At 34.0% G+C, this 26,260-nt stretch overlaps 1 protein-coding gene across 6 annotated transcripts in view; it reads left to right on the top strand.

Annotated features, from left to right (window-relative positions):
- Gw (trinucleotide repeat containing adaptor protein gawky) overlaps nucleotides 1-21,341 on the top strand; it is a 49,659-nt gene extending 28,318 nt beyond the window's left edge. For all 6 annotated transcript variants that reach the window (XM_083031422.1, XM_083031426.1, XM_083031425.1 and 3 more), the window contains one exon: nucleotides 23-21,341. In XM_083031422.1, the coding sequence (XP_082887548.1) occupies nucleotides 23-364 (342 nt within the window). In that variant the 3' untranslated portion in view covers nucleotides 365-21,341. The remainder of the gene's footprint in view (nucleotides 1-22) is intronic.
- Nucleotides 21,342-26,260: the final 4,919 nt, after the last annotated feature.

Raw genomic sequence — 26,260 nt, forward strand, 5'->3', positions numbered from 1 at the left:
ACGGTCGATTTTCTTTTTTCAGGCACAAGGAGCCCTAAACAATTGCGTCCTGGGTAACACAACGATATTTGCCGAGTCGCCCGCAGAAAGCGAGGTGCACACGATTCTGCAGCAACTCAGCCACGGTGGACAGCAGCAGGCCGGTGGTTCCGGCGGGGCCGGTTGGGGCCTTAGACCAACTAACAAAGCTGGCCCGCCGCCCGACACATGGGGAGGCAGCTCTAGTCAACTCTGGGGCGCCCCGCCCACCAGCAATTCCCTGTGGAGCAACGCCGGGATAGACAACAGTGACCAGCAACGAGCAACTCCCAGTTCTCTCAACTCGTACTTACCCGGAGATCTTCTGGGAGGTGAGTCGATGTAGAGAACGAGAGGCTATCCGCCCGATATTTTGTCAAATAAGTGAACAAATCCACTTGCTTATAACGCAAGTCCAAAGATGCAGCTCGGCTGACGCAAATTTCGTGATTTCGAATGCGTATTACTTCCCCTTCCGATCCCCTGCCTCTTATTCCTCTTAGATCACATTTTGTATATCCAAGTATTATCATATTATCGATTGATGTTTTTGGTTAGAGCCGATACAAAATGTATCTACTTAAATATACTCTGTCGATGATAAGAAAGGGCGAATGTATGAGAGGAAGAGGGAAAGGAAGGGAGAGTTGAGAGAGTGATAGATAGAAAGAAAGAAAGAGAAAAAGAGAGAGAGGAAGGGAGAGAGTGCATGTGTGCGTGTTTGTGCGAAAGAGAGCGAAAGAAAATGAGATGGACGAGGTCTTCACGAAATGTCAATTATATTGCTAGGAAATGCAATTACTATAACGAGTTACTTAACAAAGAAATTACTACCCTCGTATCCGCCTTGAGTAGAGAACACGCGTAAGCGAAATAATCGCAGTGGTATTATAACCAAATTGTGCGATAGATATCTAATTTTACATGACAAATCACACTCACACATATACACATATACATTCATAAGAACACTAACGAAAGGTACTTGCAAAAGTACGAATGCGGTCGCGTTATTACTCCAAGGAGGTATAAATATCTCCAAAAGATTTACGGATTATGGAAGATCAAGTTATACCAATCGCAACGGTCTCTTCATCAACCTCTTGGTGTACCATGTGCGATCTGCCACGATATGTGAACGACGAAATGGCGTTCTCGTCGTTCTAAGCCAATCTAGTAAGCATGTATTTCTATCTGAAGAAAACGTAGACAAGAGAAGAGAGAGAGAGAAAGAAAAAAAAAAAACTATCCGCGCTCTTTGTGCTGTTTTACTGGGAAGGAAGAGCGCTTTTCTCAATGAAGATTTATCGTCGAGGGTCTCTGATCAGGTCAAAGAGTGTTCCATTTTTTGCTGGACAGTTCCGAAGACTGCAGCGAGTATCAAATGTAGACTGTATCAATCTAATCAAAAGAAAAGAAAAACCTTAAAAAACAAGCATTGACGTCGCTGCCTGGTGTTCTGCCCCAACTTCCAATCCTCACCGCGCTCCGGACCCTCCACGAATGTGGAAGAAACGAGAGGAATGCAGGGATATCGGATCAACTGGGCAACGACGCAACGATACCAAATGTTATCGCAATAACGTAAATTTTATTCTATATTAAATCTAGATGCCACCTGTCGTGCCAATGTCCAGTGTGTCTCTTTACCATTTATTAACGTAGAGTTTAAATGAAAAAAAAAAGAAAAAAAAAAGAAGACAAGGAGAAATGAAAAAAGAAAACGAGATGAAGCGATTAGAGCACGAAGCGTTGAGAAAGATCGAGGAAAGCTGATAATATATGAAAAATAAACATGAAGACGAGTAATGAACGCTACATACCGATTATCGCGTATGTAGTTATATTACGCTTCTCTTGTTAGTGATGATTCTTCGAACTCATAGTAAATCACAATGGTCCGCGTAAGATCGCAATGTGAGTAAATGGCGATGTTACGAATGGATGGCATTTATTACGGGCGCATATACTGCCGAGCGGAGCTCGCAGTCTAGGATGAATTTAAATTAGTTTTTCTCTTCAACGTCAAAGGTACCTGAATGGACTGATAACCAAACGACGAACAAGCGAACAAGCGAATCGTTATTTACTCATGCACAACAGTTTCTTTCTTTTTTTTTCTTTTTTTTTTTCCTTTCCGTTTCTCCGCGTGTCGGCGGAGCATTTTGGAAAACGTTTCACGATCAATCACTGGGCGTAACCGCGAAAGATGTGACAAAGACGGCTTTTTTTCCTTCGTCAATCGAGACAAAAGTAAAGTAAACTATATATATATATATATATATATATATATATATATATGTTATATATATATATATATACACATATATGAATATATGTATAACATATTTATATATAAATAGAAGGAAGAAAAGAAACAGAATCACAAGACGCGAGCCGCGCGCGATAAAAGTGTGAACAACTACATATACACACATGCTGATTACACACGTTTGCCATGCATGACTGAACCTGCATGCTTGCAAATGCAACACGCTAAGCTAAGGAAACGTACACAGTAGCATTGGTCGACAATGACAATTCTCGCCGCTTCCATGCGATCGATCGATCCTCGCGGATACCGGACCGTTATACTTTGGCATATAATAAATCAAAAACAACATTGGAAATTTTTATATCTGTTGCCTTCCAAAAAAGAGAGAGAAAGGGAGAGAGAGAAAGATTGCGAGAGAGTATGAGAATGAGAGAGAGGGAGAGATTGCTTTGTAGGAGACATCATCAAAAAGAGCCACGTTTCTCACGTGCTATATGACGAAAATACCGGTGCATCGGTTCGCAAATGTGTCCGCGATGTGAATCCGCGCGGTTTCGCCGGTCACGTCGCCTCGACTCTGTCGGCCAGTGTTGTTACGTAATGCTTAATTTTAATATTTTCGTAAGAAATGCATAATTTAAGGAGTATTCATAATTACTGTCTAACGTAGATAGATTTCAAGAGGAAGCGGAAAAGAACACGACGGTACGATTATGACGACTATATGAGCTCCTCAGTTGCAAAGCGAAAGAAAAAAAGAAAAAAAAAAGAAAAAAAAAGATGAAGTAGTGAAAGTGCTGATTTATGAGAATTGTTCTGTACATAATTGTATCGTACTCCTAAAGAAAAGACCGCCGCGCAAATCGAGGAAATAAATTTCTAAACGATTCGATAAAATGACAAGATAAACGCGGAAAAAAATAAATAAGCGATAATATTTAAGATGATAGCATTTAAGAATGTGTGATGAAAGTAATGTGTATATAATGTGATTGTTTAAATTGATCGATTAAATGCAAATGTTTATTATATCTATCTATCGACTATATCTATATAACGATATAAAACAGATTTTATTTATTATATATTTCTTCTTAGTTAACGTATTTAAGTTATAAACTTTTAATTAAGGTGACGTATTTTTAATTGAAAATAAAATTCTTACTGACTTTAAGATCAGAATTACGATAAATTTCTAGACGAAAGAGAATTTATATAAACGGAATTTTAAAAAAATACACTCGAACTGTGAGTTGCATTTCTTGAGTTGCGCGACAATCTGTTTCCAGGAGTACGATATACATATATGCATAAATATATCTCATACATTATTATAATGTACACATACACAGACAGCATACCTGTACATACATATATGTATGTAATATGTATATGTATGGTATCCTGACATTTTACTTAACAAAGTGTTGCAAAGTGTAAAAGAGAGAGTGAGAGAGTACGACAAAGAACTGTGCTAAGATATAAGGACAATTATAAACTTATATATATATATATATATATATATATATGATGCACTTATATATGATAATGACTATGAACTATGAATTTATATATACATATATATATGTGAATGTGAATTATCATACTAATAACGACACAACAATATAATAATTTGTCGGTGGTAACCTCTGACGAAATTTGCTAAATAATATGCTAGAACTAAATTTGATTAATAATTACTTTAAAAGATAGGTTAAAGAATAAGCTATTTAAAAGGGTTGACAAAACTACAATGGCGTTCTAAGGTTTCTGAAAATATAGATCTTAAGATAGAATTTAAGTGTCTGAAGACTTAAATGTATTCATGAGCGTGTTAAGGCAGAGAGAGACTGTGAGAGAGAAAGGCAGAAATAGGGAAGGATGAGAGGAGAATAAATGAGGCAGAATGCATGTGTGAGAGATAATATCAATGAGGAGGAGAGAAAGGAGGACAAAATAGGAGAAAACAGGGAGCGAACGAATATATTATGAATGCGACAGAGTATAATTGCTCGCTTTCGCAAAATGGAGCGAGGTGTGAAAGTGGAATCCGCGAAGATATTCGCGTTTGCATTTCTCAGCACGGTCCATGTAGGCATGTCTGTTGATTACGACGGTTTACTTGTTTGCCTCGGCTTTAAGTGCAAGATAGATTGATGCAGCGCTAAATTAGCAGCGGAGAACGGTGAGAAAAAAAATACTGATATCGAATAATATTTACCGTACGAAGATCGTTGCTTTCGAGAATCAAAGGGGAACTTTTCTCCGCGTTAGCCAAGATAAGATCATAAAAAAAAAAAAAACATTTAGAATTCGTTGTGATAACAGTGATCGATATATATATATATAGGTAGTTTTAGAGCTATTTAGGGTCTTTAGGTTATTATACATACACATACATAACACACACATACACACACCATATGGTGTGAATAATCCAGTAATCCAATGCATATAATACATTTGATTTTAATATTAATATATATACCATTGCTTAATGAATAAATTTTAATTACGCATATATAATAATAGGTATTAGATAAATAATAATAATAATAAAATAATAATAATAATATAATAAAATAATAATAATAATAACTATAATAATGGTTAGTAAAGATCAGCAGATGGATGATAGCTGATTAAGAATCAATGGTGGAATTTAAATGAAATATACTATCGACTTTTATATATGTAGAAATATATAAAAGCTCTGGAAAAAGGCTTAAAAAATGCGTATTTGTAAATGTGCGTATGCAAAACTTGTGCGTATATATGCGGCATATAGGTACAGGTAATTAAAATATGATTAATCGATCATTGCGATAGTCGTAAAACGAAGCATGCATACAATAATTACCCATTGCGTGCGGAGAGTAATGCACATTTTATTACACACTCATATTATTACTTATGTACATGCATATACATAAAGTTCGCGCGTACACTTTTATGCGGTAATAAGATAATAAGGGAATAATATGTGGGAGGGAGCTTTAAAATTTTTAAACGATAACACTTTGACAACCGACGTGCAGCCTATCGCTTAAATGTAATCTAGTGCAAGTTAACTTTAGTCCTTCCGACTCGTTGCCTTTCATTATTCGATACATTTCACACGATAACTATATACATACACACATGTGCACAGCCATATGTACACATAACACAATCGCGAGATGATAAATAAATAAATTCGATGAAAATGGACTGATTAGCGGATGTAAGATAATAACTAAATGCATTGACACATACACACATACATACACATCTTATATATACGTTTGATACAAAATGATTGTTTTACCGGCAATTAACAGTAGTTAAAAAAAAAAAAAAAAAAAAAAAAAATAGAAAAGTGCTGAAATACAAAAAATGCAGAAAAAGAAAAACAGGTGGACGGAGACGGAGGAAAAAGCGCTCTTAAATTATTTTGACTTTCATAGAGTGAGACTCGCACACATCCAATTTTTATTTTTATAATCTGCCCTTTAATTTGTACATATACAGAAAAAAAATGGTGTGTTTGTGTGTGTAGAAAAATTTTGAAGATCCCTAAATATTTCAAACAGTAAGCATAACCAAATGTAATTTTGACATATAAGCGTTTAAGGTGTATATCCGTTTTTTCGAGAACCTTTCAAAATCTGCTAGAAGAAAAACAAAGGTTTTCATTTTAAAAATTCAACCTTTATATGTGATTTTTACATAATATTATCTAAAGTTACTACTAACTTACGTTAGTCTTTGATAGGTTTAAAACTAAATTTTTTAATAATATAGGTACTTAATATTTTTTTCGAAAATGCTTATTTTTCGAGATATTTAGAGATTCCAGGATTTTTTTACACTACAGTGCACACATGGAACTACTTTTTTAAATAATATTGATTATTAAATTATGATTAGCAATATTAATAATGATACTAATTATCATTATTTTATTGATAATATTATATCGATTATTAATGATATAATCAATTTATAATTTATCAATATATTAATTACTATAATATTAATGGAATTAATAAAATTAATAGAATTAATTAATTGATTGTATTATAACATTGATTAATATTGATAAACTTTGCCCAAGTTAAAAAATCAAATGGAAAAATTGACTCCAAAATCAATTTTTATAAATATGTTATACTGATTTTATACAGTTTTACGCAATTATTTTATTTCATTGATATTATATAAAACAAAACATTTATACCGTCAATATTTAGGCTAAGTTTCAAGTTTTGAATAAATATTTCATATATAGAGATGCTTAAAGAAAGGAGGCTTATCTTTGGACAGAATCACACGTTTATGATAATACATAGGATGGTGTCTCTGTACCTGCCAAATATGTTCTAGAAAATTAAAACGCTTAAATCACGACAGTACTAATTACGAAAGTCTTCAACACGTTATAAATTAAATTGTACTTTGTTTTCATGAATAAGAAACTAAATAATATATAAGTGTTATAATAATTTTTAGATTTTTCTTTTGTAACGTAGAGAAAAAAGATAAAGTAAATAATAAGTAAGTATAGAATAGTTCGTATATGTAGAATGTTTAATTTTGGCCGGAGACACTTCACTATAATATAGCGTATAATGATGGTGAAAGGGTAGTGCTTTTTAATTAATATATTGCTCACTGCATTAACATTTCTATCGATATAAAATGATGAAAGGTAAATATGTTATAAAAACTAAAACACCATTATTCGATGTGTATCGTACAGATATATCCTTAACGAAAGCAAAAACTAACACTTTTCGAAAATCGCACCATTTCGAGAGAAAAAAGTCAAAAGTTTATCCTCTTAATAAACTTTTATCCCATAATAATTTTAATCGTTTCGAACATAAAACAAAAAAAAGTTCATACTTATGTGAGCTAACACTTATGCCATATCAATTCACGACACAATAGTACAAATAATATCTTACACGACAGTATTTTACTCTCTCATTACACATCACACGCCAATGTGTGTATGTATGTGTGTGTATGTGTGTGTCTGTATTTGGTATGTATGCACATGTGCAATAATTTGTCAAGATGCTTATGTAAAACACTGCAAACGAATAGCACTGCCGTTACACCGTCATTGCGTCTCATTGACATAAGTATACGCTTTTACGCGATGAACGATATTTCTGATTTGTGTGTGCCTTCTTTTTTCGAGCGTTATGTAAGATTGATCATTGTGTGTGTTCCTGTTTGACTTTTTTCTTTTTTTTGTTTCTTTTCTTTTTTTTAAATAGAATTTGACGCTCAGTGAACGTTGTCGTTCTATCTCGTGTGATTTTTTTAAGTGGACCGCTGCGCTGCGAGGGACCGCAATATCGTAACGAAATCGCTTTATATTAGACGAATCAGTATTTCTTTCCGTGACGGCAATCTTGTTATTAGGACGATTCGCCTATTTTCGATAGAGTCGCGTCCGACCGTCGCGATTCTCTACAAAACCGTGATTCTGAGGTACTGCATAGAGAGAGAAAAGAAAATCTATTTACAATCTCACATTCTATAAAGCCGGTATATCATCCGTATTATACCACTTAGCGTATGTAGTATTATAGCGCAATAGGAACCTTAGCTGTCGTACACAATATTAGTCATCGTACGATAGTACTGGAATATCGTTAACTTACGTAAGGCATAGAGATCTATATATCATCTTCTCGTGGGCCATAATTGCGAATCAGGCCGATGATAGTCTTATAGTCGATCGCGACCGTCTTCTATGTGCGTGGACAAATTACGTTGACATTTCTTACACGGCAGGTAGCTTGAAATTGCAATCCTTGAAGCGCATTTAAAAAAATAAAATTACTCAATTAGACCGCGTTTATCGAAAATAAACTGCGTCAAATCTTTCTCTCTCCTTTCTTTTTCTTTTGCTTGATCTTAGTCGGATCTTTAAACGAGCAGTCAAACTGGAATTTCGTTCAGAAATATGCTTTGCAATCATTGTGATGAAAAAACAAGTCGATTCATTTTTTTTTTTTCCCCGAGAATATCAAGAGATAGTACGAGGAGGATGAGGGAGAAATCCGATAATAGAGATCCACTCGCGCTCGATGATATCGATAATCATGCGCCGCTTAGGAAAGCACCATCGTGCTTGCAATTAGTCGCGAAGCTCGATTCCGGGTCGCAGGAAATTATCCTCCTAGAGCTTACCCACTAATTATACGTGCCGACTCGTGCTTCTAGATAATTGCGTACGTTGTCGCGTAAGCGTAATTTACACGAGGACTATATCGGTTGTTACTTTAGCCAGCTTGTCGAATAAATTGAATATAATGTTATTGCGTCGCATTGTCGCGCATTTTCTATAGTAATCGAATCATTAATATACATACACATACACACATATATATATAGCTATAGGTATATGTATGTATGTATGTATGTATATGTGTGCAATCGGTACAGTTGATGCATTTCTCTACTTGTACATCAGAATCCGTCTTATCATCGAGGATGAAAAGTAATCTTACGAAAAAGAGATATCGAAAGATTGTATTCTGAAGAGAAAATATCAAACGATTTCGCGTTATGTTGAAATGTATCCATAGTTAACTAATTAATTGGCTAGTTAAGTCCGCGTTAATGAGATCGCTATTCTCTTGTTACTATCTATTTAACATAATTCATAATAGGAAAAAGCAAACTTAATTAACCAGAGAAAATTCAACGTTACCAGTAAAATGGTTTGACACAGAACAATTAAATTAAAAGGTGAACGAATCGATACCTCGTGCGTGTGAAAGTCTTATCAATCATATCATTGTGAAAAATAATTAATGTTTTTAAGCAGTGTTTTTTTTTGTTAGTCATATTTATTTTTAATCGGGATAATCAGGTTCTTGTTTTGCGAATCGCTTCGATTATTGGGCAACAGTATTATGGGATATACACGCACACAAATAAACACGATTCACGCATGATATTAATCTCGTATCGATGATCAAGCTCTAACAATAAGAGTTACTCGGAATATTAGATTTTCAAATTTACGTATTATATATAATTGTATTGATACATGTAAAAAATAACTCGGAGTCTTAACAAATCTAGTCTCACTCTGCGTTTTATACTATTTCTGATTAAAACAGAATTCTTTTCTCTCGCTTATTGTTAAGTATTATATTGTCAATTATATCAATTCCTATATATGTGTGACTCGATACGTGATGTTATAAGTTTCGCGATGTTATTTTCTGTTGCGAATAAACGACATGTGGTGCTGATTAGCGGAAAAAGAAAAACTATTCGAAAAATGTATTCGAAAAAAAAAGAAACTAAGATAGGATGTACGGACGTTTTGTGCGAAGAAAAAAAAGTTGCTTCAATGAATCGACTCTTTTAAATTCCATTTTATCAAGATAAATTGTAAATCTGTATATATATTTTACATGCGAATAACTGTGAATAATATTTGAGAAAGCATTCGAGATCGGGATTGCATTATTCATTCAAAGAATTTATTCCAAGGATGTGTTTGTGTAATTTGAGATTTGTTCATTAAACAATTATTTTTAAAAATGTATATGGAAATTTATACGAATCGCATATAAATATTAATACTGATTTCAAATTGCGAGTTTGTAAGTATCATATACTTATATTCTTAATAATTGTACATGCCAATTTTAATATATATACAATCAATTTTTTCTATTCCGAACTCGTCGGCGCTGTTTATTTCCTCTATTTAAAAACTTTTTTTCTTTAATTTAGCGCATTTTTGTTCCTTGCTTACTAATAACATGGTCATGTGATTGTAGTGGCAAACAAACATAGGAAGAGACTTTTATTTTAGAGAAAAACAGGTTGATTTGAAACAGAGGAAAATTTTGAATAGTTTGGAAAGGAAAAATTGGCTGTATTTATGGGGCCACATAGAATGATTGTATTAAAAATCGGATAAAGCGTTATATCACCGCTGCAAAGACTTTATTAAGCATTTTAGAACAATGGACTTTAATTAATAGTCATATAAAGAAAGAAATTAATCTACTCTCGTCCAGAATATGTTTTTTATATAGTTACTTTAAAAACGCTCATTATAAGTTTTATCCTATATTGTATTCTATTTTGCAAATAATTATATATTTATCGGCTTTTATGTTTTTTATATTAAAAATGAGATCGAAATAATCTTTAATGACATATTATTAGGAGTAGTTCTTATTGACCCCCCTCAAAGATTAACGATAGCTAATTAATTTGCGGTTAGTTTATTGAAACGATTCAATCATGCGTAATGCGATATTTAACCACACACACACATTTACTCGCGCACGCAAAAAAAAAAAAAATAAACCGTAAGAATCAATTCTCGCACAAAACAACTTATTGCGAAACGTGCATGCCATTATTGTAATTAAAGTTGATCCTTATAGACTGAATATCCTATGGATGTATGATCGACATTACAAGTCGTTCGAAAATTGTTCTACATATCTCTGGTCTATAAAAGAAAATAAACGCTTTAGACTAAGTCATTGTTTTTTTTTAATTTTATTTTATCTTCTCATGTGTATGCAAAACGAGCGTAATTTGACTTGCAATTTTCATGTTTAACGAAGGATATTAAGAGAGAGACTGCATTCCCTCGGCGCAAATATTATGAGTCTATCGCTCAGATGTATCTATCATAAATCTGTCACGAGGAAAGTCGCATCCGTTCTACAGAAATTTACAGAATTACTTATAGATCTCGCAGTTAATCGGTCGATCGATTTTTTCCACTTTCTTTGATGTATTATTTAGGGAATGAAATAGAAAAGCAGAGAGAGAAAGAAAGAGAGATAGAGAGAGAATTATCTCACACATTTTCGCAAAAAAAAAAAAAAAAAAAAAACGCGTAAAATATTCGGAGTATGTGTTCTAACAAAATGCTAGAAAGTAAAATGGCAATAAAGGATGAAATTCAAAGATTTAAATTCGTCGTAAATATAAATATAATTTAATCGCTTTTATGATCGATGACTATTCCGAGTTCTCGTCTTTCTGTGTCGAGAGACGAACGCTTAGAGTGCCTCGCATGCGATCAAGGTCCACGACGTAGCTCCACGGTTTTATAGTTTTACTTATTTTTCTTTCGGTAGGTATAGTAACTATATAACATAATATCGTTAAAGCGCGAGATATATGTATACGCGGATTGTCAAATTGAAAAATCCGGCGCTGCATTCCTCGTCTTCGTACACCTCGTCGACTTTTAAATAATCTCCGCTGCGTTTTTACTCTCGTTGCGATCATCGAGATGAATATATCAAAATCCGAAGGGATCGATCTTGGTGGAAAAAAATTGAAGAGAAAGAAAAAGATCGATACTTCATATATATATGCACGTATATACGCGCACATATGCATACGCAGCCCTATCGTCGTCGTAATAAAGTGTAAAACTCGATATAAGGAACTCCTTAGCTCTTAAGCCACGAAGTTATTAAGGTAAAAAAAGAAGGGAAGAATTAACATATATATATAATATGACCCACACACATACACATACATATACATCTGCAATGTGATATTCTCGTGTCTTGTCCGATAAGACAGACGTTCATTCTAACGAGTATAGTTGGCGTTTGTCCTTTTTTTTCGCGTAGCTCTTAAGGTATCTTATAATATAGAGATTTAAGGAGAAAAAATTCTACATACGTAAGGGATAATTCGGAAATGTGTACGTGTTTTGGAGGTCTTGCGGATAAATCAACAAAAGAGAAAAATGCAAAAGAAAAAAAAAATAATAAGCGAATTATAGGGAAAAACGACCAAAAATTTGCGAAATCGAAGATGCGCGTACAATAAGATTTCGCGTTTTTAGAGTAGACTCCTCTCTTCGGGGAAACTATTGTCGTGAAATGCAAAGGGATGCGTCTTCTATAGACTCTATCTCTGTTCGTTCTTCCCCTTGCCCCCCCTCTCCTTCCTCATTCTTCTTTTCATTCAGTCGGGCAAAAGTACTACGCTCTCGTGGAAGGTTGTAAAGAGAGAGCTCTCGCGCGCGCGAGCTTCTATTCCACTCAATCTCAAATCTATAAGGATGTAAGTTTAATATCGTAACGCACTTTAGTTATACAAATCTTATTCTAGTTATACATATCCGTGATTCGTAAGTTTCACGCTCTTCGTCTGTGTATGCTATATAGTGTTCATATTTAATATCGCTGAATGTCAAGTACTATATTTCTCTCTCTCGATATCTTGAGATATCTATGATCGTGGATGTTATCGATTTGCAATGCGATCGTCAAGATCGGAAGATAAAGTACGATTTATTGCGACACTCATATAAGACCGCAAGTCAGGATTACTTGCAATTTTTCATTTATCTTCTATTCTTGAGAGACTTCATTTCATACTCTTTGCGAAAAAAAAAAAAAAAAAAAAAATGAAATGAGTCATTCCGCTATGTATTTCTGTATTAATCCTGGATTCTTGCGCGTTTTTGTGAAATAGTACTATTTTATTCATGCACTTCCCCCTGTTTCCCTCGCGAAATAAGTATGTTAATTTTAGATTTTAACTCTTAATTGCAGCAGCGCGCTTTTACGAATGTGTGGCGCTGCTTATTTCATTTTTTTTTACGCACTATGCTATCCAATTTTTATTACGTCGTTTTTTTTTTCTACTAGAGTTAGCTGCATTCTGCTGTGTTTCGATGTACCTGAAACCGGTGGTAAGGGTTTTATAAAGTAATTTTTGCGTACAACACACAAACGTATATATTTCCAGCAATCTATGTAATATCCAGCATCCATTTAGTTAACGGGGATATTTCACGCGCTCCATTCGAGGGTTTCGTGCGTGAATTTCAACGCGAAATTTCTCATACCTTTTGAAACGTTATCGCGCCAATGAAACATGTCATTTAGTCATCGACCATCGGGAACGATTTTTCCGTAGATGTGAGTACAGTACTCTTTGCCCGCGTCTCCCTTTTTTACTCTCCTGTCTTTACCTCGTTTCGTATTAACCGGGGGTGATGTCTTCAGCCTAATTCTCCTCTCCTGAAAAAAAGAGAAAAAGGAAAAAAAAAACTTAAAAAAAGAAACTGGCTGTCGCTCCCGGAAACGAGAATAGTCTGCAAAATTACAAGTGTATCACATGCCATCTTAGTCCGTAAGCGTTCATACTTATTTTTCTACTGTGTGTAATCGTATGATATCGCTCTATCGTAGTTCGTAATGCTTTGTTAGTCGTCATAGTTTTTCGCCATCGCGCGTCTGCCGAGTCTGCCTTGATTATTGATAATTCTCTCCGTTTTCTCTCCGCATTTTAATCCTCGTTGATGCAGGCGACCTAGATCGCTGCTGGCATTTCCTCTCGCAGATTCTTCGGACCGAGAACACGCCGTGTCGGTGTGTCTTCTTGGAACGAGAGGAGTGATATTTCTTGCGTGCTAGTTAATCTCTCGCTCCTGTTCCTTAAAAAAAAAAAAAAAGAAAAAGTCGAAATTAGAACGCGTCGACAGGATGCGCAGAGCGTGGCTCCGATTGATCTTTCTTTTTCAATTGACGTTTCGCGCTTTATCGAAGGACTTATATCGAACGATATTCGTTTCGAATGAAATATAGGACCGAAACAATGAAACCAAAATTCAAGCGATACGTATTAAAGTATGACGTGATATTAAATTAAAATTATCAACTGAAGATATAATTAAGATCGTGGTAGGGTTTTAGCGATTATACATATAATTATAAAATTTTAACGATAATAATAATCGAAAAATATTTATGTATCATATTTATTTGAGGGCATCTTTATTTTTTGTATAAGAATACTCTTTTTAACAAAATGTTACTTTTTACCTCGCAATTTTCAATTATTTTTAAGATCTCTTCTTGAAAATGCGAGTAACCTTCCTCGGCTGAGAGAGACTTGTTTCGATATTAAGATATAAGAAAAGACAAAATTTTATTTTTGACGATTCTCGACGTTTTTAAATTATTTTTAAGACTTCCGTTCGGAGATGCGAACTCTTCGAGTGAATTGATTGAAATTATGATAAAAAGATACCTGTTTCTCGATATTAAGCTGTAAATTCATATGTGATCTTATTCTGGGTTTTTATTAACGATTTGCGCTCAAATTTATTTTTATAAATGACTTAGAAAATATCTGATATCTTGTTTTTACAAATTATGTAAGGAAATTGTACATTTTTTAATAATCGTACGATAAAAAAAAAACATTCATATCTCTATCGACCTAAGAAACAACATCTACCTAAAAATAACGCGTTTAAAGATTCTCATAATTATTATCTTCATTTATTAATATTATCTTTTTAAAATTACGTTTCGTGTGTCATAATCCTGATAACTTTCATATCTTAATTGAACATTCTCGAGATATTGCCGATATAAATATGAATAAATTCTAATTTATTTTTATTTCAAGCTCAGTATGTAAGCGAGGCTTTACCTTCTATAATGCAATAAGATGATAGTGGAACGATTCAGTGTATTATCATTCTACCGTTACCGCGCACCTTCAACATACTTCACATTATTATTGATTTCTTTGTTTGTTTTTTTTTTTTTTTTTTTCCGATAAGATGTTTAAGTTCATAGTTTCGCGCGGAGGGAAAATCGATAATTCGTTCTAACGTGACGTTGGATAAAATGTGAAACGATAAGATTGAACGCTTATGTAAAAGCGACAACACGCTTCGTATTAAAAAAAAAAAAAAACGAGAATTTCCTGTGCATACTGAAAAATACACACAAACATTGATATACATATATATAATATATATTTCTGCTATTTACTTATTTATTCGATTACATCATAGATGATGAGATCGACGAATATATACGCGCGACTCTATATTTTATGATATATCAATAACAATACTAATCGCATCAATTCTAGTTAGTTTATCGCTTAGTAGTATAATGATTTACTATCATCGATAATTATATACTTTGTGTTCCGTAATAACAATCTCGATGCAATCTATAAGTGCCCGTAAAACGTTATCAAGGCGGTCTCGTTGTGTATCTATTAAAATCTTATTGAATCGATAAGAGATAATCTCGGGAGCTCGTCGATCGAAAACGTCTATTGATCCTCAGTAATAAATATAATATAATAACATTAATACTAATAATAATTATTATTATAGAGTAATAATAATAATAATATTAGCAATAATGGCTGTCTAATTTAGCACTTTATGTATAATCTAATGGCTGTCTATATGTAATTAAACGTAAACCTCTAAACGGTGATTACTTTCCGAAAATTGACACAATCCGCTTCGGAGGCAATATCGCGCGCGACTGATCGAATTTATTAAACCCGCGAAACACGCCGATCGACGCCAATTAATTAAACCGAAGTCTTGCCAATTTGCGCGTCCTGGATCTCGAGAAAAGAGAAGGGTGAATCGATCTAATACCGACAATAATGGTCCGGAAGTGACGTCTGCGCGCGCGCACAATTTACATCTCACGAGAGATACATCATGTCTCTTGGATGAAGAAATAACTCTCATACATATACGATGGTCCGTAATATCGCGCAATAATTTTGTCTGCCCGTAATCGATATACGCGCTTACGATCGTTGTCGACTTACCAATTGATCGAAGTCAACACCATTTTATAATAGTGCTTTTATGCAATTCAGTGGTTTAACTCGGTATTCACGATTTTACTTATTTCTTTTTGTGTTTCTTTTATGTACTGCTTTGACAAAAATTTTTTTTTTCGAGTTATATAAATGATACTTTTTACATGAATAGGTAACGTTTTAATCGTATATCGGGATTATTTTGAGTTTAATTCTCTTTTCAAATAGTTTATAAAATATAACATATGCACTCCGATATTATATTTTTTAATATAACATATTCTGATGTTTAACTCTAAATATTTATTTTAAAAAATTGTGCCACTGTGCGCGAAACAACGCATTTTCAAAACATGAAAGTCAGAAAAAAATAACGCGCGGAAATATATATTTTGCACATGTAGGAGAGATTTTTGTGAAATAATTTCGAGCACAACATATATCGGAAATGAAATATCGGAATATATTTACTTTTATTTATCTCCGTAAATTTCTGTTTTCGTATATCCCGTAATTGCAAAATCTATCGTTAAAAACATTCATTTCGCGGAATCGAAACGTTGCTATTATGGTCATTATACCTATATCGTTAACACGCGACGCGCTATGCTATTACTACTGTTGCTAATACTACTATATCGGTATTACGCTGTATCATCATTACTATTTATTATTTGTACTATTACTATTGCTACTGTTACTACTGTCATTATTACTATTACGGCTACTATTACTAAAAATAATCTGCTGCTCTCCTATGCCATTTCATTACTGTTGTTATATTAATTGTATTGCCGCTATACTACTTACGTCGCCGTGATGACTCGCGCGCGTTTCCGGTATATGTGCAAGCACTATTCTCACTTTGCTATTGTATACTCGAAATGGCGCTATTTAAGCTCTCGTAATCGTTAAGTACAAAACAACCAGCTCTAGTTTAGGGTAAATTATAGATTATAGCGAGAGAGTCTCTTCATTAAACCTCATACGAGTCGGAACAACGCTTTGCCTACCTCCGAAGCGCTGTATAAAAAAGCCACAACTTTGCTTATTTTCTTACGAAACACGGGATCAGCCTCTTTAAAAGTACGCGTTGCGTGCGAGATGCGCTCGACGGTTACTCTACATCCTTATTTTGTCGACGTATTCAATTTTGTATTCGATTCAAAAGAGAGAGTGAGAGAGAGAGAGCGATCTTGAGTTCATCAATAGAGCACAAATCGCGTACGACGTCGTAATACTTTTCTAGAAAATAAGCAGACTATTTTTTAGGGTAATGCAATCGCCAGGGTTCAGCAGGCACGCTCAACGATTAACCTTCTATAACCCTAACATCAGTGTAATGTAAACAGTACTTGTGTGACGGAAAGATTAGTGATATACGATAGTGTATTGCTGTAATTGAACTAGAAAAAAAGAACGTAATGAAACTTAATAATATTTACAAACTTACGATGTATGTAAAATTTTCCATAGAATATGAGAAAATATAGGAGGAGTTTATCTTTTCTAGAAGTCGCCCGGGTTATAGACGGTTAATTTTTCGGTTACGCAGTCGAGAATCTCTCGAGAAGGCAAACATCCGCAGCGAAGTGTATACTATGTATTATCGCGAAAGTGACTATATCTTGAAGGGGCTTTGCTTGATTTCGCTCGCGCTCTTCTGGATCACTCCGTCTCGACCTTCCTCTCCTCGTGCGTTAGCTCTGCTTACCTTAAAAAAGTCGTAGATTGTCTCTATTAAGTGCCACACAACCTGTCTAAGGGGCATCGCGTTTTCCCAGGTTAGTGAACTAACTAGCAAGACTGAAGGGGGAAGGGGGGGGGGGGGGAAGATCACGAAGGTACGGAAAAGGAAGAGGATTCGTGAACGTGTCTCCGAAATATCGAGACTGACCACGTGTTGATGACATAACGCGATCGCGAACAAAGTCGCGCCTAGTCATCGATTTTCGCGAGCACCGTTCGCAAACTTTTTCGCAGGGCTTTCATCTAATAATAGCCACTCTCTCGTCGCTGATCTGTACAAATTTCGCTCGGCGATTCTCTCTGTGTTCTTGTGATCTCGAGACGAAGGTCTCGAGAGGGATATCGAGTTCGAGTCTCTATGCGCGTTCGATCGCGCAAAGGAGTCGCATCGATATCACCCCGATATTGTCGCCTTTACGTAGAGAGAGGGACAGGAGTCTCTTGTTTCCGGTCGTCTCTTCTCTCTTGTCTGTTCCTCGCTGTTAATTAACCTTTAACTGATGCTGCGCAAAGGCAACCGTTCTCCAGTATGCTGATAACGTAAAGAGTATTGGACATTGAAATTTCAAAGATCTCACGAAGGAAAATAGTCGAAGAATGCATTTTCCCCTCCCACACGCCAACAGCGTGATGAGTTTTTCTTTCTTCAATTAATCGCGCTAAGTAAGTGGAATCTTATATAAGTTCATGCCTGATTAAGCATTAATTGAGCGTGACGATAAGTTGAATCCGTGACAGTCTTGATTTCTAGTGATTACACGAAACTATTTTAGGCCTTTAGTCCTCATTTCCTTGTGATTCGTACGAATAATGTAACGGAACCGGATTATAAGCAGAATTTATCTGTAACGACATATAACGACGATAAATGTGCAATATATACATGTGACATAAGCATGGATTTATAGCGGTGTATTTCTGTATTTCTGTACTCTCTTAGGGTTTATCTGTGATTAGATTTAAGCTTTGCTAACAATTAATTCGCGCAGTATATAGAAACTGAATTTGACAGAGATTGAATGTGAAAGGATCTAATTGTCGAATGGATGGGAAATACCTGATTGAATTTTTGTATCTCATATTAAAGTATTATCTTGGCGGAGGTATGGACATACCACTGTGTATTTATCACGCATACGCGATATATATATTATATATACTGTCCAATACCACAATCGATATAGCCACGGGACTGTAAATCGTATCGCGTTCTTTTCGCCTGTGACCTGAAAGAGTTTGTCGGCTCTCCCCTAAATTCGCTCGATATATTTAATCGTTTCTCCTCGAAGGATTAAATCGAGCGTTCTTTTTTCATGATGTAGAAAAAAAATGGCGACGACCGAATTATGAATGGCCGGCGACTTCGTAAGATCGATCGCGAGCGCACTTACGAGGGATCAATAATAAGTAAAAAAAAAATCTCGATATCAATTCGCACATATTTTTCGATCGTATTCTCTAATCTCTAGACGGTGAAGTTTGTGAGAACGTAATATCGCTCTACCTAGTCGGTGCTTCTTCTTAAGGAAAATAAAACAGAAAAAGAGAAAAAAACATTCTTCTAAAAAAAAAGAAGAAAAGGGACGCGAATAATGTGTTCGGCGTACCTTTTGAATAACATCGCGAAAAGCGTTGAGAAAACTGGAAAGTGCTTTGTGATAAAACGTATATACAGTCGATCTTGACTTTACTTACCGATTAAGTTTCCGTGTAATAATCTCATTCGTTCTTTTTTTTTTCATATAAAATTATCGACGCGATTGACTTAATCTCGATTCATTAAATATATAAGGATTATCGTGAATTTCAAATGTTCTCTCGTTGTGATTCGGAGCGAGATCGACGAATTTTAGAATGCGAATAACCGCGAATTATCGAAGTTACAACTTAAAAGACATTACACGCCCGATATCGATGATCCATTCCCCGAATTCTGGAGAACTGGATCGCCATGAAAATTTTTCTCGTGTGCGAAATTGACACCTCAACGGGCGAAAATCGTATTTGACATGGTTATTATAACGGTATTATAATGGTATTATATATATATAACAAAAAATGGTATAACAATGGTATTTGATGTAAAATATCAGATCTCACGGATCTTTCTTCTCCAGACTTTGCTCTTCTTTTGGTAATCGTATGTACTTAGGTCGTCGATTATCGATAGAATGATTTGATTAAAAGCTTAAAAACTGGGATATTTTTTAAAAACCGTTTTATATACTAGTCAGTTTTTTTAAATCATATAGAACCCAAATAGAAAAATGATCAATAATTGTATGTTTTTTTAATTTTATATATGCAAAAAAAGTTTTTTAGCTATCTCTATATTAATAAAATATTACTCGAATATAAAGCGTACGAGGTAAAGTTGTAAATTTATAAAAATCGTAAATAATATAAATCTGTAACAAGAAAAAAAAAACCGGGCAGATTATACAGATTCGAAAATAGCGGTTACAATTAACAAATATTTTTTCGGGATAAAACATGACATATTGAAAGCAAAGAAAATACGACACACATCTCACTTTCCGAAATGTAGTGCGGCGCGTTTGCATATCGCGCAACATTTTTGCATCAGTATGTACAAATTATATTGCTAAAGATGTTCTTTCGAAAATGTTATTTACCGACCTGAATTTGCACGGGTCCTTCGCATTACACACACACGTAAACACACAAAATAGGATATACCGATACTCGCGTAGATTCCGTGGGTCTGTACGTGACACCGTGAACGGAAGGGTTATTACGGCGAAAAATTAGTTCTCTCGCTCGAAGGAATTTCGAGCTGCTTTTGACTCGAATCCACGAGCTGCGTGCTTCGCGTGGATGACGGTGAAAGCTCTCTCGCTCTCGACGAACACGTCGCCCTGAATTTCCCCGGTCGACTGAGCCACCTCGAGTGTACAGGGTCAACAAAGGTTAACCGTAGAACAGTCGCGGAAAATAACGCGACGCAGTCAAACGAGCCGCAAAAGCAGCGCGATCAAACAGAGCTGCGATTTTGCAATTTTCGCGGAGAGATAAAAGTCAAATTTAGCTCGGGACATAAATTGAGATGAGACTCGCATTTCTTCTTTTTTCCTTTTTTTTTTTCACTTTACGCTAATTACGAAATACCAGGTGCGTACGGTGCAGAACTGAGTATCGATTGAATAACGCGGCTTAATTTAATCCGAATTTTAATTTAATCCCGTTAATCGCGTCGCGCGAGAGGGGCTTTACGGTATTCGCGGTGAACGATGATGAGACGGAGAGCACGAGGGCACGTAGTACGTAGAAAGGTGCAAAGTAAGAGGAAAAAAAGAAAAAGAAATAAACAAAAAGAAATCTGCGAAGCTTGAGGACTGACAAGCTAATCGCATCCAATCCAATGACTTTTTTAAGGCGTAAACGTTATTTAAGTAACGATAAGGCTAACACTTAGGCGCTAAGTTACTAATCTCATAATAGTGAACTAAAGTGGCGAGTATTTTTAATAACAACTGTAACTCTTAAACGAGAGAAACATCTAACGAACATAATCAAACGTCCTTTATGTGTAAGTTATGAATATTTTGCCTTAATATTTTTATCCGTATGAAAAGAATACAGAGAGAATGAGTGAGAGAGAACGAAAGAGAAGGAGAGAGAGAAAGAAGTCGAAATGTTATGAAAAAAAAAAAAAAAAAAAAAAAAGAAAGTCCACACATTTGCATTTGCTGACCACGTGATTGCGCATTCACAGAAACAAATTCCTAGGAGATAGTAGAGATTAATTGTACCTCTTTTCCAAGTTTTTCGTTTCGTATACTTTTTCCCCGTTTCCAATCGGAAGAGATATAAACGTTATACACACACACATACACTATACATATATAATGCAATTGTGAGATTTCGCGCGGCAAACTCGTCCCTCACGCGATCTTTCAAATAGGATATTAGATCGACGAAGTGGCCTTAAGACCCCGAACATGCCCCGAAACGTGCGATTCTTCTTCTTCAAGAATGAAACAAATTCCGTTTAGTGTTCTCCATCGTCGAGCGTATCGTAAAGTATCTCAAAAGATGCCGATCTTCTCTGTCGTTTTCTAGAAGTAACGTGTGCCTCCTGTTTTTTTTAATTATTATTATACATACTTTGCCCGAAAAAAGTGCAATGTGCTGTGCATCGTCGTCGAGTTTTCCCACTCGTTTACGTACTTTACGCGAATGCTTTTCGTGAAATAATTCTCGCATAAATTAAAAATATATAACTTATTAGTTTTTTTAGATGTAGAATATATACGTTGACACACAATCGATGTCGTGTTTTACGAATAAGTATTATTTGTCAACCCTTTGCACTCGAGAAACGTCAGTCGGACGTTGAGACTCCTTATATATGGCTTATGCAACAATCGTGAAGATTATATAATGTGATCGGAGCGCTTTTCCGCCAAGACGTGAATAATACAAAATGCGGACAAAGATTATCAATGCTCAAGAGATATACGCTTTTTTTGACTAATTCCGACACTCTCTATATAAACGAATATTCTCTCGTCGCACACAAACACAAAGTGTGATTGACGGAATGATGATAATGATTACTAGCCGCGCTACGGGAAGTAACGAATCGAATTGACGAGTGAACTCTCGGATACTAGCTCGGCTATATATATCAATCTTCTCTCTCTTATGACTGAAATTTTACTTTTCCAAGTAAAAAACCGTATAGTTCGCGCAAATAGGCTCGTAAATAACTGCGAAACGACAGTAAGTTTGAGAGGTGTATAACGCCACGTATACATATGCGTTGACGACTAGCTTTCTTATTTAGAGACTTGGGGGTAGGGGATTAAGTACATAGGAGGACAGGTTTTGTTTTTTGCATTACGTTTCTCGCTGTCATATAATCGATATAGGGTATAAAATGATCAACGTTAATCGCATGCGGATACGCGGCGGTGAATATTAAAACAAAAAAAGTCTCTATATCCAGGTTGAAAAAAAAAAAAAAAAAAAACAAAAGGGGAAAAAGAAAGGAAGTCTCTATGAAAGGAGCGTCGGCGTTTATGGACGAACTGAGTCAGTAGGAAGTGACGTAGGCGCACTAGTGTTCTTTCCGCTCTGAAACGAATCTGTGAAACGCCAACATCCCTATGCTCTAGACAAGTACTTTTCAAATGTGACAATGTAACCGTATGATAAATATATATATAGTTTTATTAGATGTAAGTAAATGAATTTAAACAAAAAGTTTATATATTATATATATCTATATATATATACATATTATATATACACGCAGATATATCAATAATATAAAAGTATATTTAATCGGCGATATACTATATGATATATAAATATATATATATACACATTAATAAAAGATATGAATATATAGATATATATTATCATTGTCGTCATTATCGTCGTCGTCGTTACCGTCGTCGTCGTTGTCGTCGTCATTATTATGGGTGTCATTAGCATCTTTTTCTTTAAATCTTATCGTTATTATTATTATTATTATTATCATCATCATCATTATTATTATTATTATCATTATTATCATCATCATCCATCATTACTATTATTATTACTCTTAAGGAACATTATTGTGAGTATATTATGCCAATTATATGAACGCGAGTATTAAGTAAAGCTAGTAAGAAAGCACTCTAAGACATAACACACGCATTAATGATGGTCTATACATACAAATAACGAAACATACACATGGACACACGCATATGTAATACTGTGTTGTGAGCATTAGATTGCTTCTCCGTTTTGTAGTTAATTAGATTTTTAAGTTTTGTATGGTTTTTAAATTAAGTTCGATGCAGGTACTCGTGCAGAAAAAAAAACAGACGAGAAAACAGCAGAGAAAAAAATATTCTGTAACGTGTTTTTGTGTCGTTCTATACGTGTGAGAAGGAAAGCAAGACAGAAAAAAAAGAGAGAGAAAGAGAGAGGGAGAGAATGAGAACGAAATAGAGAGACAGAGTTGATAAGTCATAAACATATGTAAGATAATTGATTGAAAACGGAAAAGGAAAACAAAATACTTCGAAAGAACGGATGCGATCATATCGTCATTTTTTTTTTAAATTTAGAGAGGCTTGATTTTGTTTTATATTCAGTTGCGCCAAAAAGCTTTCACATTAATAGACTGAGCAATCATTGAATTAATCAAAATAATCATATATTGATTGCCATTTAATTAATGATTCACAAATTAATAATTCGTATAGCGAGAGATTATGGGAAAATGATTGATGATTCACATGTAACATTTGACAAAAGGTCTCGATATTAGTCATTATCGGCAGGTAAATGTATTATTGTCTCTTCGGTATCATAATTTATATAAATTTCTTTTAATATATATTTTATTATATATTATATATACATATATATATATAAATTATATTATTAGTCGATATATATGTATCGACTCTAAACTCTTTATATAACTTATGTTTAATCTAATATGTTTTTAATCAAGTTTTTTTTTTTATGTATATGATCAATATAAGTTTTCTTTTTCTTATATTATATATATATAGGCTGTAGACATTTGAGAGATTTTGTGGTTTGTAATAATTTATATGTGGCGTGTTATATTAGACTTTTTATTTATGACAAATTAATTTAAATTATTTTATTTGTATATATAGGGGCATTCTTCGGCATTTTTTCGCTGTTAATTATATTATTCCGTTTCGTCCTTCTCGATTGCCATAGAAGCACATTAATGTGCAGCGGTTAAAATGGACAGTGTGCCAATATATGTACGCGACGTTAAAATGATAACGTCGATCAACATAATCGGCGAGTGATTTACGGGAAAGATCAAGGACGGAATTTTTGACTAAACGATCGGCATCGGGACGATCAATCGATCCGTTCAATTTCGTAAAATGCCTTCGCTGTAACCGCCTATATTCCACGTTTATCCTTTTCTGTTTCTCTTTCTTTGTTCGTCTGAGAGAAAAAGGGCACGAAGCCTCTGTACCTAAGTATAATTAGCGTACCTAGCGTAACGTATACTAATATATAATAATGGCTATCCATACTTTTATCCATACGGCTATTCATCGGCACCATTATCATTGCTCTTATTATTATTATTATTATTAATTATTTTATTGTTATTATTGCTATTATTATTATTATTATTATTATTATTATATTGCAAATAAAAAAAACGATTACAACAAGGAAAAAAATATATAGTAAATATTTAATCTTCCTTGACCAATCGAATAAATTATGCGTCAACGGCGATAAAATGAATTATCTTTCGCGACGCTTCACAAATAAATATGATAGATTTATCTATATACAAAAACATAGATAATACTGTTAAACATTTTACAAGATTTGGACAATATATTTGGAATATATAACTCTGAATTAAAAGAAAAAAATGGAATATTTATTTTGTCTTGCATTTTTTAATTTTATATTTGCATTTTATATTTATTTATTTAAAAAAAAGGTGTATTGTTTTGAGAGGTTTGATAAACTTTTGATTAACGATGAGACAACGATTGTAAGATCTTGTATTTTTTGATCATGTGAAAATTGAACGTTTTCAAAATAGGATTTAAATAAGAAAAACATTTTCTCAGACGTCCTTTCATGTTAGAAATACAGAATAAACACATCAGATAAGAGTATATATAATACTGTAAATATTATTCTTTCTTAAAATAACGATTAATTCTATGTTTAATTAACTTTCGATATTTAGATCACGCGATTCAATATCTTCCATCAAAAAAATATACAAAATTATATATAAGAGATTTACATATTAAATTATTGAAGGCGTTACTTTTTTTAGAGTAATTTACTATTTAAGATAGAGTGTGATTGTTACGGACTAAATAAAGAAATAAATTCGAATTTCAGATTACAAAAATTCATTAAATAAATATTGTTTATAAGCATTTTGTGTTAAAATTTTTTTTTTTTTTTTATAGAGATCTAAAAAAATAATTTTTTAAATATTTTCATAGCTTATTGTTTCGTGTGCACATATACATATTATGTTACCAAACGTTACATTATTGTAAAGTTTATCGTATATTGTGTTAAATTATGTTAAATTATTTAATGAATTTATTCGTTCTGAATATATTATCCGTTCTGAATATATAGAGAAAAATAAATATTTCTTTGGTGAACATTCCACACACACACAAACAACACATTGGTCAGTGATTTAAAGACACCACTCGAAAAATCTGCTTAAAACGTTTCGCACATGTGAAGGGAAATAACTCAGAAAAAAATGAGCCTACTATGAGATCAAAGGTAAAACGACATGTACATCCGAATAAATTGTGACTTCGACGATACGGATTTCTTGGTCCAAAATAAGTGCAATAAATTTTATTTAAGAATAGTATATAATAAAAATCTGATTCGATTTTCGTTGGATTGGAGAACAAAGTTTCTTGAAGTATTTATTACTTATTTTCGGCCAAAGAATCAGAAAAAAGTCTATACGCGATTGTTGTCAAGTTTATATCCCCAAATACATATGGATATTAGATAAGGTAAAGTTAGGGACAATTAAGATAAGAATAAAATAAGATAACTTAGGAACATTTTTATATGTAGGTG

Source organism: Prenolepis imparis, unplaced genomic scaffold, assembly GCF_030444845.1.
Source record: "Prenolepis imparis isolate NDT839.2.m4 unplaced genomic scaffold, iyPreImpa1.0 SCAF_2, whole genome shotgun sequence".
Taxonomy (NCBI): Eukaryota; Metazoa; Arthropoda; class Insecta; order Hymenoptera; family Formicidae; genus Prenolepis; species Prenolepis imparis.